The 17,370-nt window shown below is 47.0% G+C and overlaps 1 protein-coding gene across 1 annotated transcript in view; it reads right to left on the reverse strand.

The window, feature by feature from the left end:
• The window catches only part of LOC149328655 (putative cytochrome P450 301a1, mitochondrial), a 41,315-nt gene extending 32,177 nt beyond the window's left edge, over nt 1-9,138 (reverse strand). The window contains exons 1-2 of the mRNA XM_089559052.1: nt 9,093-9,138; nt 6,640-6,732 (exon numbers count right to left, since the gene is read on the reverse strand). Coding sequence (XP_089415178.1) covers nt 6,640-6,732; nt 9,093-9,138 — 139 coding nt within the window. The remainder of the gene's footprint in view (nt 1-6,639; nt 6,733-9,092) is intronic.
• Between the last annotated feature and the right edge of the window lie 8,232 nt (nt 9,139-17,370).

A 17,370-nucleotide genomic window follows, 5' to 3' on the forward strand; every position in this document is an offset into this window, starting at 1 on the left:
GCAGATTTCAAATATTCTTCTGGCCGAGAATGCTGCATGGGATGGCCTAACCTAGGTGGAGCCACCTGGTTTTTCGCTGAGAACGCTGTAGTTGACGCCCACGTCGCGGGAGTTTCGGCAGTGTGCCAGCCTTAGCGCTCTTGCCCTAATAACTTGACTGATAACAACGAGGTGCAGTGCAATTCGAAAAGAGTCGAAGATCATGAATGGCAGTTACCTGTATCCCTGAAGGGAAAACTACTGAGTAGCTGTATTCCACCCGCGCCCATCTATGCCGCTTATCAGAGGGGAATAACAAAAACGATTAAAAGTAAACTGAGGACACCGCAGCGAGCTATGTAAACAAAAATAATAGGCGCAGTGCATCGGGGAAGACATGCGAATTAATGTTACTCAAGTCGGATCAAGAACAAGATTTAGGCCCGGACAAGACCTGCAATGACAAGGTAAGGGTAACGGACTTGAACTCCAAGAAAATTCAAGCGTAACGGGATCGCACATCGTTAGGTAGGTGGATGAAAGTAGAGTTTTGTGGTATTGAAGTTGCCACAGGAGGCACAGGACTGCGTTAATTAGAGAGATTTGGAGGAGGCTTTTCCCTTGCAATGGGCCCAGTCAGGATGGTGATGATAAATGTGGGACATCACTCAGCCCGTGCTCCCTGATTGCCAGAGCATAGTTGATCATTTGGCAGCAATGAAAAAGTCTTAGTGTAAACGTGTCAGAGCAAGCACTTTGGTTCATCCTTTATTTTTAATGAAGGCTAGGGTTCGACGGAGTCCCGTCTGGCGACAATTCATACTGATTTGTCGCAGAAAACCTACACTCGCAACATCATCAAGAAACTGGCAATACCATCGACTGGGACGTAGCACGTGTAATTCAAAAGGAAAAATCATTACCAAAACGCCTCCTCATAGAATCATTGCGCATTCAATCCAGGCCAAACACGATTAACCGGACCCGTGGCAATCTCCCAGAGATATGCCTGCGCATCCTTCGAAAAACCGCCCATATATAGCTCACCTGCCCGCCCATCACTTCTTTGTGATAAAAGCACCCGTACGGGCGCCGAAACGTCAATTCTTTTTAATTTCTTTGAACCTTGGCGAGCGTATGTTTTCTTCGACAAATCAGTATGAATCCTTTATTTTTGAGCTGCTCAGCTGTACTCCGAAATGTATGCTGTCACGTAGTAACGAAAGAGATATCTCAGCACCATGGTTGAGCGCTTGCTTTTTCCTTAATTACGCACGTGGTGGAGGCCAGTTAGATTCCAGGCTAGGTCGCAAGTATTTTAAGGCGTAAGCCTTACTTTCCCCATTAAGCAGATATTCACGTAGTGCGATTGTATGTGTGCTAACGCTCAACAGTACCCATAAAAGATGGCGTCCGCATGCAACCTGGCAGGTGGCGGTTAAATGAGTAATTTATAGCGCAAGCTTGCTCAATAACAGCAACCTATATCGCACAGAATCCGCGGTGACAACACTTTTCATTCCAGTACAGTGGTGACACTCGATGGTACCCAAAAAAATGGCGTCCAGGTGCAACCTGGCAGGTTGTGGTTAAATAAATGATTTGTTGCGCTTGCTTGCTCTGGAAGAGCATCCTGGGTCTCACAAACCAGATCGGCGGCAGAACCTGCTATCGCAGGGCAGAGGCGCATCGCTTAGCAGCTGCAGCACAGCGCCAGATGCGGTACGAGAAATCCCAGGCAACTATGAATGGGAAGTCAAGAAGTTCCAATTCTGCATACATGGACTATAACCCAATAGCTATCGCGTCATTAGAATGGGAGCGGCGTCGTCGTGTTGGCGGCTGCGCAGAGCCCTGCAGAGGTAGAATGCCTAGCAGCCTGGCATCTGCGTACATCACGCAGCAGCGTGTGGTGACTGCGTTCACAATGTAAGCGGCCGGGCATAACCCTTGTCACACGTAAGCAGAATTAAGTGCCTCTGCCGACTTTTTTAACCAGTGTGTTTTAACGCAGGTTCTAGGAGCTATACGCCTAGGAATACGAGTTCACCATGATGCGTCCAAATTGTGCAGAAAATGTAATCGCATCAACTAAATCTGTCAACAACACCCAGTACCCGGGTACTGCTTCAAAAGCAGCATTCAGTTTTTTTCGCACTTGGTAAAGTAAATCTGCTGCCCTGGCCAGGTAATCGTAACATCGCCATTATACAAAAGAAGACACACTGCTATGCAACGTCTACTATTATACTCCCCGTGTAGCATGAGAGAAGCAGCTGCACAGTTATCTGATTTTTTTCTGCGTTTTCTGTTTTTAGTCCACGTATGATAACTTTCATTCTGATGCATGCTTGCCGTACCAGGATGCGTGCCGTTCCTTTTCACGTTCATATTTCTCGTACCTGTGCACACGGTTACCCTTACGTAGTGCACTTGCTAACTGACACTTCCATGCCTAGGTCGCCGCGTCATGAGCACCTACGTGTGTTTGCCGGTCGTCCTTCATTTAATGATGCCAAGCTTGTAAATTCCAGGACGAGAACATTGCTACGCTTATCCTGTTTTCACTGCTCAGTCACACTGACAGTTCACAGAGGAAGCGTATGGGCCGAGGGACGAGGCGGTATCACTCGAGAGTTCTCTCCGTATTTTTTCTATCCTCGTAAAGGCTCTAGTGCTGGCTTGGTGCAAATTTGTCATTTCATTTCAACCTTCTCAGCCAGCGTTGTAGTGACAGAGTCGAGAACGCAGCCTGCCTCTGCCATCTTTGCGGCGCGTATTAGGAGAGGAAGCACGCGACATGCCACGTAGCATGGCCTTTCAAAATCATTGTGTATCTTATAGCACAGGGATAGGGCAAATATCATTTTGTTAGTGTTTCTTATTATCATTGTTATTTATTCTTTGGAACGCGGGCTTGGTAGACACCCTTTGCTAACCATGTGTGTTTGTGAGTGTGTGAGTGTTGAGTATGCTTGATGTCAGCTGTCACCCTTTCTTTTTTCTTTTCGCCGCTCTTTTTCACCCTCCTCTACTCTTATCTTCTTCTGTTCTTTCACTTTCACCTGGAGTAACATGCTAGGCTAACAAGCAGGCAGACCTTTCCTGCATGCAGTAAAGTCTTTCTCGCTCTCTCTTCTGCATAACTGGACGTACTCCATTTGACAATGATTCCTTGTTGGATGAGGTCAAGGCTAAACGTGCATTTATTTCCACTTCTCAAGAGTCACAAAGCTCCCATACTTTCTGTAAGCAAGCACAAAATAAAAAAACTAGTTGCTAATGGCGAAAACAAGGCCCGGCGCAAAGACAGCACAAAACAATAATCAGACAACGCGGCTTGCGGGAAAGTTGCTTTATGTCCTCTGCGATTACGACAGCAGCCAATCTGTTAATTTTAAAGAAGCTAGAATAATGGTTTCAAACAACCTGCTGCGCAGATGGAGAGAAAATTTTCATGCTTCGTAGACTGGCAGATAAGGAATAACATGAATATAAAGCTTATATAGAAAAATTGGGTGTTATGCCACATTTGGGTCGAACAAAAAAATAAGTCCGGGGTAGCATTGTTACCCTCCCCTCAGTAGTATGTTCACTGACGACTACGTGTCCAAACTACCGGCACTACTATTTAAACGGGACTGCATACGAAAGACGCATTTCGGCAAAGGAGCAAAAATATTTTGCAGGGCGGTTACAATAGTGTAACATGAGATTCTGCGACAGCTGTTGACATACATATTTTTTGCGGTATGTTGAATTCAAGAATTTCTGAAAAACTGATATCTTTATGGCTCGAGAGCACTGTCTTTTGTTTCACACTTTCTTCTTTTTCGACTTGCTCTCCTTCTGCTCTACCGCTCGAGGCGTCTTCGATGAGATAATAGAAGCTTGTATGAGTATAAAATTGCAGGACGACTGCATAAGCGCACCATCAGTGGCATTGTCCCAGAAAGAGATCAAATATCTAGAATGTGAAATCTGACACGTGCCGGCTAACCACCATTCTTGTACCCTTGCGCATGCCTGCAGCTATTCTTGTATGTTTTTTCCTGTTCTGATCGCCAGGTGGTATAAAAACCCTACTGGTCTCGAATAAAATTCAGTTGACAGTCAGCGCTGTTGTGTCCGCCTCTTGTTTCGTGCCGTCGTTGCGCTGTAATAATGAATGTAGGTAACCAACTCGCCCAAAATGTTGTATTATGGTTCCTCCTTCTATGGTATCTACTATCGGGGTAAGATTTTCTATGTTCTCACGTACCCTCCCAGTTCCACAGCAACCAGGTTCTGTCGTCTCCCTTTAAGGGTAACCACCTTCTCGACAGTTCCAGTGTTAACTACGTACCGGTAAAGCTTTCCTATGCTCTCGTAACATACAAATGCCCTTTCGTGATAACCGTCCCCTTTCTTTCAGGAGAAGTACCCAACTGGTGGTTCCTTGGCAGCCATCCTCCGCACGCGCCACATACTCTAGGCATACTTGCCACGTTAACTGCCCTCCATATGGTTGTCATGGTATCCACACTCCGGTTACGCACTCGTACAATCTGGCCACGCGTTTCTTCCACAGCAAGCCTCCTCTTCCATCTTCGAGGGTAACTACCCTCAATGTGGCTCCCATAGCAACCACCGTGCACTTGCGTTTCACGTTCTCGCCCTACCTTTTTCCTTACAAAGCGGTAAAGCATGCCTACGCTCTCACCATACTCTTATCCTTCAACGGTAACCCTCTGCATACTTTCATAATATTCCCGATGGAGTTGCCGTGAGAAGCACCCACTGGAAACGCCTTGTTGGGATCTCGTCTTTCCTTCCTCCTTCTACTGTAACGGCATTCCGGATGGCTGTCTTGGTAACCACCAGCTAATTATTCCTTCATATTTTCCCGCCATGTCCTCCCCCTTCCTCGGCACTACCCTCCAAGTGGTTCCCATGGAAACGACACAGGCGTTGCGCTTTCTTATGCCCTTGTCCAACTCCTCTTCATTCACGGTTTAATTTACGGGTTTAGAGTCCCAAAGCGAATCGAGTTATGAGGGACGCCGTAATGGAGGGTTACGGATAATTTGATCTACCTGGGGTTCTTTATATGGCGCTGACATCGCACTGTACACGGGGCTCAAGCATTCTGCCTCCATGGATATGCGACCGCCGCGGCCGGGTTCAAACCAGCGTCTATCGGGTCAGTGGCCAAGCCCCATATGCACTGAGCCATCGCAGCGGTTTTTCTTTCCGCTGAAGCCAGCCACCAGTTGTGGATTCCTGCGCTGTCGCCCCACCGCCTCCTTCCATGGTAGCGACCTTCCGCATGGTTCCAGCGGCAACCAACCGTCCGTTCCCCAATTCTGTGCTCTTGTCAAACCCTAATCCTTCAATGTAACCATCTCTTAATGGTTCTCATAACAGCGCCTCATCGGTTACGCCGACGACGACGGCATGCGAATACTACTAGAGCTATTACTATGATGACGGCATGAAACACAGGAACAGGCCCTTAAGAGAAGTCGCTGTAAAGCATACGTTTCATCGGTTCTATACTAGCGGAAATTAAAGCATTTTTTTTTTACAGCGAGAGATATTAAGCGCCTGTTCCTGGGTTTTGCATCGCAGTAGGATGTTGTGGCCTGTCGCTGTCGCAGTGACCGATGAGTGTATTGCCATGAAAACCACTCGGAGGCGGGTTACCGTGCAAGGAGGAAGGCGTCACGTGAGTGGAGAAATGAGCAGCCGGTGGGTGGTTGCCAGAGTGCTCATCTGGAGGGTGGCTGGCAGTAAAGGAGGAGCATATTGGCAGAGCTAAGGAATAACCATCCGATGATGGTTACCCTGGAAAGAGGGTACGGCGAGAGAGTACGCAGGCGCAACCCGTAGGCGGTGCCACGGGAACCAGACGGAGGGTAGTTACCCTGGAAGGACGAGGAAGGTTACCATAGAAGTAGGTTTTGTGGCGAGAGTGTTAGAAGGCGTGACCACAGCATATTTACGAAGCTGATCGTCCGAAAGGTGGTTTCCATACAAGGAGGAGGGTGTGACGCTAGCGGGGAAAACCTAACCTGGATGATCATTACCGTGGAACGAGCGATAGTGTGTGAACATGCAACTGGTATATGGCTGTCATAGGAACCAACCGGAGGAAGTTACCTGGAATGAGAAAGACAGTGGCCGCGGAAGGAGTTTACCGCAGAAAGAGCAAGGGTGTGGCGAGAGCGGAGGTATGTACCACAGCCAGTCTGCGACAGCAGTTGAGAAACCATACATAGCATGCTTACCGCAAGAGGAGGAAGGGTGTGGCGAGAGCGGAGGTATGTACCACAGCATATATGCGACATCAGTTCAGAAACGCGCAGCTCGAGGAGAATATTATCGGCGGCGTTGAGCTTCTCGAGCGGCAGTCTGGAGAGGAGACCAAGTCGAGGAACAACTATGTGTTAAAAAAAAGAGTACCCTAATTGCACAGAGCTGCGAAGTCGCTCTCATATTCTCTGCCAGAATATATCGTAAAGTACAAATACCGTAACAGTTGTCGTTCAATCTCGCGTTTACGAGTGGTAACCGTCCTGTCAATTTTGTTTTTGTTTCATGCATTGCCAAACTGTAAAATAAAGCGCTTTTTTTCATTTCACAAGCTAATGAAAGCTCTTCTACAGCTAGATGACTCACCCACAAGTGGAAAATAGATCCACGAACTTCCAATCAGAGGCAGAGCTGGGATCTTCGGAATCTCATGGAATGGTTTTGAAGATGATGCATGCTCTGCACTTAAAAGGTGGCACGTGGATAAGAGTCTTTTGGCAAGAATATTCAGCGTACGCAGCATACTGGTGCGCTGTAGCACGCAGCTACTCAAATCCAGCCACATCTCCACTCTGACGCCGCTCGGCGTTTTAGAGGTGACATGCGTATAATAAATAAAATACGCAACTAGTGCATTCGAAACGTTCGCTAGCTGGCAAGCATTTATGACGCAGCTCTTGAGGCCGGACGGATATTCGAGCTGACGTTCGTTTTTTTTTTACATTACACACCTGAACAACAGGTTGTTGACCTAGGCTTCAGTTATATCTGGCAAGCTTAATTGTTGAATTCTTTTTCCGAAATGACGCCGTGTGTCATATGATATCTTTGATGCTGCAGCTATCTTTGATGTGTGGTTTGCAAAGAGAGGTTTTAACCAAGCCATTAGAGGTCCACATATTAAGTAAATCGAATGCAACTGTGTACCCTAAGAGGCTCACAGTTAACACGCGGTCCTGAGCTCCTCTGCCAACCACCATAAGCTGGGAATATTTCCGAATTTTTCGACGTTTTTCCTACTAATCCTGTACACTAGTGTACCTAATTATGGCAGCTACGTTTTTAGTTTTTAAACGACTAGAGTCTGGAAGACCCTCCCTTAGAAGGATACTAACGAGAATGCACTGGCATTTTTGTGCGCCTTAAAAATTTTCTTTACTGTTCCCTGCTTATGTTACAGTTTGTTCAGCAGCCGAAGAAGTCTTTTTTCCTGAGAAAATAGAATTTACAAGAGGAACACTTACGCCTAGAACACAGAAATATCAGTGTGTTGTGACGCTTTTGTTGCGTCATTAAGGTTTCCTTCAGAAAATGTGCTATAGTTGCGATCACGGTGCTTCATTTCTGCGACTTTTTTATAAATTATAAAGCCTCTGTTCTTATTGGGAGGGGTGTCTTTGCGTTTTAGTACGGTAATGTATTGACGAAGAGCCAACTCGCTTTCTCATCAAAGTCCCTTTAACGCCTTCCTGGTATATGGCGATCGTCCGGCGTAGCCCCCAGTAACTTGATCCTATTAGCTACTGGGATATTTCACTGCTTTCCAGTCCTTCACATTACTAAGTAGACATTTTTGAAGCCACGGGATGCTGCTGGCCCGTGGCAGTTTCGGCTGTATGGTTACTGCAACATGTTCTCAAGATGCTTTTCATTGTTGCCCAGTGCCAGCGTAACAATGTCTTCTGCAGGATTGTTCTACTATGCTACCTTGATTATGAGAACTGCTTCTTTCTATCTCGCATGAAAGATATATCGGAGGAATCCAATTCAGAAATCAAGGAATAATGCGTTCACAAAGCTGTAAGCGATTATAGGTGCTGTCAAGTTCTTGATAGCGCCTACGATTTCCTTTAGATTTTAAACTACGATCGCCGTTCCCTGCACAGAGGGAGAGAAGATCTAGAAGAAAGCAGGTTTTAAGCCAGGAGTTTAAGCTGGTCAATTATTGGTGCGCAAAATAAATTGCTACCACCAGGCTCACCACTTGCAATATTTTCATATTGCTGCTTGTCGCTTTCATTTTTACTCGCGAATTCCAAATGCAGACTCGGAGCACGTCCGGCTATACTTTTTCCCCCCTTTCAGGAGGCAGGATATAATTCAAAGTCAGATCGAGATCGCGAGCTGTTTGTTCTAACGCCAGATTGTGAGGCGTCGCCGAGCCACAGCAGGACGGTGAAGCACTCCGGACTCCGTCGAAATCGGCGGATTCGACCGGAAATCTTCACTTCCGTGATGCCTTTCGTTCAGTGGAGCGCTTCCTACCGGCGCCTCATCAGAGAGCTTTAGCATAGTGTCATCCGCTTCCACGGAGAGCTCTTTGCGCATCGGGAGTCGACCCCGAAAGCCGAAGTCCTGCCAATGCGCAGGCGCAACTGGTTTGCTGCGCAAACGCATCAGAGTTACGTTCCTTTCCAAGCAGCTTTGTTTCAAGCCGCTTTCTTCACAGTGTTATACACTCTACACCAAGCCCCTCCAAGCGTCTCTTATTCCCGTGCCTCCACTCATTCGTAAATAAATGGAATGCCGCCGCGAGCTCAGCCATAGACAGGTGCCGCCAGCATACCGGTAGATGAGAAAAAACTGCACCGGCTCATTATTTTACAGCGGTGGGTAGGCATACCAGCTTGTGCCCTTTGTGCGAAAAGCCGCACTCATGCAGTACAACTCTACTCGACAAATGGGCAGAGCGCACTGTTGAGAACAGCAGCTGCGGCGACAAATGGATGTTCGGTCACATCCCCTCAGGCGTGCAGCCGTTTCTGAGCTGTGCCGCATTCATGCAGTAGGACTCTACTCGATAAATGGCCAGAGCGCACTGTTCAGGGCAGCAGCTGCGGCGACAATCTGGATGTTCGGCGACATCCGCTCAGGTGCGCAGCTGTTTCTGTGCTGTGCAAAGCGGCCTCTGAAACGTTTCATTGCGGTTGTATGCGGACGACACCACTGCTCACGGTTTTTGTGAGGGGGAGGGGGGGGGGGGGTTAAGGCACATATGGCTTTATTCTGAAGTCTATCGTGATATTCGCATGCCACCGCTCCGGTTAACTGAAATGGCCTCACATCTTTGAAATTGCTCCATTCATTTTAACCTTTTCCTTTAGTCCAACTTCATGAGGAATAATATTGTCTTTTTTTCCTCTTGAGCAGAGCCTTACGGCCAAAACATCGCATAAAAGACATCAGGATCGATCAGCGTTCAGCGAAGGCTTTGCGAAACCTTAGGAATAGGTAACGGTTAGGATAGTGGACGAGTACGCTAAGCTGTGCGGTTTCGTCAGCAGACAAGTAATGGTGTTTTTTAGTTTGAATAATAGTGTCTTCAGTACTACAAGCCCCATAGTTTAAATTTCAGCTAATTTCTACGGGATGGCGCTCCAATCCGAGCGCCACTCTTCAGGGCATCACAGTTCGGCCAGCATCGAGGACGCTGTTTTTCTTTTACGTTAAAAAAAGTATTTTAAACGCGTTTGGAACTTGCCGAGAAAACTAAAATTACGAATACTCTGAAATGTAAGCAAATTCTGTTAAGGCGAAGTGAGCCAGAGTGGATCAAAGGCAAGTTCGACGAATCGCTTGACGAGTAGGTGCAGTGATAAGGTCAGTTTTAGTTCCTGAAATTTCAGGCGGTGTCTTTGGGGAGGACGAAGTCTTATGCGTGGAAGACAACGAGGATGAAGTTCGGGTTCTGGTGCTGGGCTCCTCACCCCATTTTTGTTCGGCCCTTCACCTGTCTCTTTCTGCACGTACCTTCATTTCTATTTTGCACAGATATATATTCCCTGGTTGCATCATTCATTATTGCTACCACCATCTCCGTCCAAATGACTGCTGAGTGATTCTGCCACCTGTGGCTATAGTCATGGCCTAACTGGTGCTAAAAATGCCCACAGGTCTGTCACCATGGTCACATTTCTGGTTTTCCCACACAACAATAAGTTGTCACAAATACTCTTGACATAAGAAGGCAATGATTGACAGCATAGAGCAAGGTCAAGTTTATTTTCCACCAATGCAATTTTGAGAATTTGCAGGGGAGCCCCTTTAGCTGCTTTGAACTCCTGCACCACCAGCCCGCTGTCACATTTCTCTCATAGGTCAATGGGAAAGGCCTTTCTTCTGCAGCTGACATTTTCGCCTAATGGTGATGATAGTAACTCCAAGGTTTCTGGAGCACTGTCGACGAGAAGTTTTTACTGGCGGTAATTTTTAATATTGTTTGGTTGGATGGTTACGGTTTTATCTTTATGTGTGCTGCGCCACCAATTTGGACAGAAGGGTGGCAGCCAGTGGTAACAGCAAGGGATGCATATTTTGTCAAAATGCTTAATTTCCTTCACGTGACTTCATATCTCTTTACAATTTTCTATGATTCACTGACGCTAAGCCTAATGTAGTTAATCCTTCAGTGATGTCGAAAATATAATGAAAATTTTAGAGAATAATCTCAGTAAAAGCTTTTGATGAACAACTGGAAACCAATTTGGCCTCCACGAAGATATTGGCAGACCCTGAACGAGTCACCCTGAGCTGTTTCACTTAACTTTCACTGCTGCAGAAGAAGGCAGGAGTACTTTCTATTGGTGCGTTTTAGATTGGCTGACATTATTGTAACGTCCATAGAATGAATAGGTCGGATATTTTCTTAGGGGACTCATTGAACACTGTGCCTGTCTTTCACACCGGTTGACACAGAAAACAACTCACGCCGCACTACATTTGCTTCTAAATGCTTAATTTGTTGCGGCGAGCATATGCGACAGGCATTCAAGCTCGCTCACATTCATTGAGTGAAGAAATATGGGGTGTTAAGAATACAGACTTTCAGCACTGCGTGCACCGCCTCTTTCCGCGTGCAACGATCCGCAACTGCCAAGGGCCGATAAAAGTGAGCGCGCCAGATAGCATCACAATATCCCAACTGCGAAAACCTGCCACCTGTGAGCAGATTAGCGCGTGAGCATTGCCGGCGCCACGTGCATGCTAAGTGACAGTGGGGGTGGGGGATGGGGCTATGCTAGAGGCCACTAATATCTGGTTCCGGGAAAGTTACCATTGGAGACCTTCCTAACACTAAAACCTTGGCCTCCCAAAGGGTTCCTCTGCATTAGGAACAGTAGCGGAGGCAGGATGTCTCCCACTAGAGGTGATTGCCGCCCAGGAAACTATGCGTACCCATCTACGCCATGTCCTGCAAGGGAAGAAGGACTTCCTGCACCGTGTCCACCTAACTCACAGGAACTCTAGCTTTGGCCAGGCAGTGCAGCTCCTGCAACTTCCTACTAGTAATCAGCCACAGAAACTACTGCCTCTGGCCTTTCCTCCATGGACACTCTCTCCTCTAAAGGTGAAGAAGTTTGTTCCAGGTGTGAATGCAAAGAGCCGCATGCCACAGGCAGCGCTTCTGGAAGCTACTCTCGCCTACTTAATGGAGGAATATAGGCAGCACACCCATATCTTCACCGATGGTTCAACTACTAAAGAAACATCTTCTTATGGCCTTTATGTGCCCTCAACAGGCCATGTCCTTTCTTACCGGCTGCAGCGGAGGACATCCTCTACGACAGCTGAGCTTCACGGCATTAAGGAAGCTGTTTCTTACATCCAGCGCCGAACCGCCGGCTGTTGGGTTATCTTCACCGATTAAAAAGCATCTCTGCAGATCCTGGTCAACCTGCTGAAGAAAACGAATCACCAGCCAGTTTCCCTGGACATCGGGTATTTACATCATTTAGCTATTGGCGCAGGCCACTGCATAACATTTTAGTGGGTACTTGCTCACTGTGGCATTCAGGCTAATGAAAAAGCAGATGAAGCGGCCCGTAAAGGCCATCAAGATCGGAGATACATTCGAACTTTTTTGACGAAATTTGATGCGTCCTAAATGGCTAAAAGTTTTGCTTTCGAAGAAACGCAACGCCTTTGGAGTTAGCCGACACATCGATAACAATTTCTTCACTCAATCGACCCACATCTTAGATCAAGACTCTCACCCAGAATTTCTCGACATCTGGAAACACTTTATCATCGACTTCGTCTGAATGCTGCATATACAAATGGCTTGCGATACCGTTTTAGACAAATGAACAGTCCGCATTGTGACAACTGTGCCTCGATAGAAACATATCTTTATTGAGTGCCCTGCGTATGCTAACGAGCGTGCGTACTATGAACATTGCATGAAGAAGCTCTGCTCAGTGCCCCTAACAATGGACCAAGTTTTAGGTGCCTTAGCCTGCCTTAGGCAACAGAGACTTGCAATGAACTTTCTATTTACATATTTAAAATACATTGGATATCTCGATAAGCTTTAAATTCACTTGCACGTTACCTTCATGCATTCTTCATGCAGTGAACTTCGTTAGCCCATTTATCGGACTATGCACTCCATCATTCCATGGGTCACATCAATACACCGCCATTGCATCCTTAGTACCCATTTCATGGCCGCATTTTATCTTCGTTTTTTCCCCCTTCCACACTGCTCTCCTTCTGTTTTTATCTCCCAAAATCCCCTCCCTACGCAGAGTAGCATGCCAGTGATATTTAAACGCCGGGTAAATTCTCTGTATTTCATTAGAGTCTCTCTCTCTCTCTCCTAAAACCTTATCCAGTGAGGCCATCCCAGCCGTGCTTTCGAGGACCTAGCTGGTATAAAATGGGATGTAAAAGGACTTACTCTTGTTAAATGGACAGATGAAGCCAGTTGAAAACAATCTTTGTATTGTTTTGTTTGATCACGCTCAATTCTGCTGCCACTCGGGTTCATCATTTTGTTTGCAAAGCGAGATGCGACCAGACATATCTCCGATGATCGCATTTCTGAGAAATTGCTTCCCCATTGTGTCTAATTCCTCTAGTCTGTGTGCACCTTATCCTGAGCAGCGTGACGAAAGAAGTTGTCCAGCTATTTGTCCTCAAGGAACTAAAATTACACCGACGCCAACGGGATAAATGCCCGGTCTCCGTGTATAGGTGCCCGCGCCCATTCGCCGACGCGGATTGAGCGAAAACCTTCTGCGCCTCTATTCTAGGATGTATGTACAAGATTATTCGTCAACTTGTAGAGTTTGATTATGAATAAACCCCCCAAGGACCAAGAGTCTCTCAGCGGGACCTCGCACATCCAGAAGCCTGGATAAGCGCGCTAGGGGTAGTGTTTGCGTTCTCAATGATTATTTATACAATCCATGTGTTACACATTTCCTCTTGCTTTGAACCATCGTGTCGATGCTTCTTTCAGACGGAAGTAATGCTGCGAATCTTTCCTCTCTTTCTTTGTTCACGCTCAAAGCAGCCGACGCTCGGCTTTATCTGTTTGTTTGTGACGAGAGATGCCACCAGACTTATCTGAAACGGTACTAAGCCCGACCGCTTCCACATTAGGCCAGACTGGTGTGGTTTCTTTGGCATCTTACCTCTGTTTTTCACTGGAAGCTTTTGAATTGGGCATGGTCGAAAGCGACAGGCATTCTTTTCGACGACCGTCAAACACTCGTTGCTAACGCCACCGGCGAGTCGCTGAGCTCTTTTTGGGCGCGAGCCAGCCCAAAAGGTTTATTTTGAAATGCCTTTCTCTGCCTTCCTAACCACCTGACTGCCACAATCACTAGTGAAAATATACTATGCTAACAAACGAGCACTTACGGTGCCACCGCCGTTCAACGGGAAAAGAAGTAGCAGATAGGTTACTATCAGAATGATGGTTTGCTTTATGGGGTTTAACGTCCCAAAGCGACTAAGGCTATGAGAGACGCCGCAGTGGAGGGCTCCGGAAATTTCGACCACCTGGGGTTCTTTAACGTGCACTGACATCGCACAGTACACGGGCCTCGAATTTCTCCTCCAAAGAAATTCAGCCGCCGCGGCCGGGATCGAACCCACGTCTTTCGGGCTAGCAGCCGAGCACCATAGCCACTGAGACACCGCGGCGGCTACTATCAAAATGAATATATCTGGTATCATTGAGGAATTCTTCACCATAAGGGAAAGGTAGGAGTGATCGTAATATAGACTAACAAGAGCTACCAGCTGAACACTGTGAGGGCTACGCACCTATAATCATTTATATTGACGAGATATTAGAAAGTTGCTCTAAAGATGTGGAATCGGCATTGGAGATAGTAAGAATGAGGTACACTGATCTGATGGGCGACTTTATAGACATGGTCGCCAAGAAACAGGAAGCCGACCAGGCAGTTGGCGACTACGGCATAGTTTCTAGGAACAGCTGGGAGAATTTGCTTAGTTTGCAGCACAAAATATGCAAGAACCAGAAGTGCGCCTGGAAAAGCTCTAATAGCGAGACTAAAAAAAAAACTTGAGGGATGCTTAAGCTTCGCCTTTAAGAGCAGAACGGGTTATCTTTATCAGACCGCCTCCATATATCTGCAGCTGCTCTCTGCAGCAGCGGCAGAAGGGGATGCTCAGCTTTTCAGCAGACAAATGAGATCGCAGTGCTCCTCGGCGGAGTCCGCGACAGATGCAACCTTTCCGCCAGACAGGTGTAACCTAATGGCAAAAATAGTGTAGTCGCATTCTATGGCCCCGCACCGGATTTATACCTCTGTCTCCTTCTCCAATTAGTGACGGCCGAATCCCACCTTACACATCGATACATCACAGGCACACAGACATCAAACACGCATCAAGAACCATCGCAGAAATTGAATTATTCTGACTGAAGTCCTGAATCATTAATTAGTACAGTCATAAGAAACTATGCAGGTATCAGTACTGGTCTTGAAAACACCACGTGAAGTCAACGACCACAGCACATTTACCAGTTCCACCTCTCTCCCGCCTAAGTCGTTGAGCGATAGTTGCCTATGCGTTGTGTGTGTGTATTTGTATGTATGTATGTATGTATGTATGTATGTATGTATGTACGTATGTATGTACGTACGTACGTATGTATGTATGTATGTATGTATGTATGTATGTATGTATGTATGTATGTATGTATATATATATATATATATATATATATATATATATATATCAAAAATGATGTCTTGGCGGCTGAATGTCAGTATAAGATAGTCACCAGAAATTGAAGAACATAACAGGTGAGCTGCACACCAAACCATCGAGGGATTTTTGAAACGCGGTGTGTCGGCAGTGGTGGGTGGGACAGCGGAGCGCCGCGCGTGCCAGCCCCGCGTTCCACGTGTGCGCGTGCGAATGGTGTGTGCGAGGCAGGCACGAGGAGCGGAGAGCTTACGTATCAGCAAACCGAGGTGTAGAGGAAGACACCGCAGCATAAGTCTGGTCATTCAAGCGTGGAGGTCTGAATCAACGACGCAGGCCTACTGCGTCCCTTTCGAGTTCGGAAGTCGCAGCAGATGGATGAGGGTCCTAGCTGCCGAGGCTTCCTTGGATAGGCTGCACAAGCCTACGGTGTTTTGGAATGCCGTCGACAGGACCTGGCTACGGTTTTCCTGCTGCAGCTGCCCAGTTCTTGTGGGCGGCTGACAGGAGTTTGTCAGCGTCCCGTGTCCATCTCCGTTCCTCATCTTCTGGCTCTCAACCACCGCCTTCCTGGAACGCAACGCGAGCGACGCATCGCAAGTCACCAACCCCCGTCTGTGCTGCCTGCAAGGCATTCCCGCAGCGGCAAAGAAACTTGTCTTTCTTCACAGAACCGTTCGAGATGGGCATTCCGAAAGAGATTAAGGCTCCATCAAATAGACAGTCAGTAAGGTGCCTCAATTGTAATCGCTTAGGACATAAGGATGCCGACTGTCGCTGAAAGCCAAAACAGCTCTATTGCGTTTATTGCCGGAAAACAGGACATGAAGTAAGTTCTTAATTAAGGCTGCGATTTGGGCTAGTTGGTAATGATTCATGGCGAAAACAGCGCGGGAAAAACTAACGGACGACGAAAGACACAACACTAGCGCTGGCTCGCAACTGATTTTTAATGGAAAAAAACGTCCTTTAAATGCTTTCCTAATCAGGAAAACATCAAAGGTGAAAGAACACAACCAAAAAAAACCTGATCAAACATGACGGTGACAAGACGCACACACAATCTCCGTGACTCAGTGGCGGGTGCATCAGCGATCCTTCCATTGCTCTTAATGATAAAGAGCTCTCGTATTTATCCGGAAGAGACATCTAACTGTCTCACGCGCATGCCCGACGGAGATGGTGTGTGCGTCTTGTCACCGTCATGTTTGATAAGGTTTTTTTGGTTGTGTTCTTTCACCTTTGATGTTTTTCTGATTAGGAAAGCATTTAAATGGCGTTTTCTTCCATTAAAATTCAGTTGCGGGTCAGCGCTTGTGTTGTGTCTTTCGTCGTCCGTTCGTTTTTTCCCGCGCTGTTTTCACGATGAATGTAAGTTCTTGCTCGAACAAGCAAGAAAATCGAAACCAGTCGTCCTGTTGTGTTCAGCCAGAGTGTGTTGCGCCTGAAGCGAGGTCCACAACAGCAGGCATGCTTGAACCAGCTGAGGATAAGGTGGTGGTCGGACTTATTCAGAAAAATACTGCGGACGCACAACACATGCCGGTCCGAGAGGGAGAGCTCCGTGGCCTACCGGTACGTGTTTTTACGGGACACGGGAAGTAATACGGTAGTTGTGCGGAAGGGCCCTAGTTCCTGACTCAGCTCTCACCGGCTCGAGATCTACGGTGTTCCATGTTGATGGCAGTAGTCTGGAAGTTCCCGAAGCAGCAGTCTATATCGCTTCCCCTTATTTCAGTGGGACGGCCCTGGTGAAGTGCATGGGGACACCATTGTACGATGTCATAATTAGAAATATACCAGAGGCCCGTGAATCGTAAAATCCAGATATTAGTTGGAAGAAATCAAGGCCCGCTGCTAAATTACGCCCTGGCATAGTCAATGACGAGGTTGCCTTCGAAAACGGCGAGGGCGAGGGCCCAGAAGTGGTATTGGCTGGAAAGGAAGCTTCTGGACAAAGTAGATAAAATACTGGTTTAAGCGTCGGTCCCATGCAGTTCACCAAGGAAGAAGGTAGAAGATAGCAAAGAGAGGATGGTTCATTGAAGGCGTGTTGGCTGAAAATAGGAAAGGCGTTCTATGTTAAACACGGCAGTTCGCACTCGTATTCTGTCGAAAAGGGTTTGC

Source organism: Amblyomma mixtum, chromosome 9, assembly GCF_055824585.1.
Source record: "Amblyomma mixtum isolate Tamu chromosome 9, ASM5582458v1, whole genome shotgun sequence".
Lineage (NCBI taxonomy): Eukaryota > Metazoa > Arthropoda > Arachnida > Ixodida > Ixodidae > Amblyomma > Amblyomma mixtum.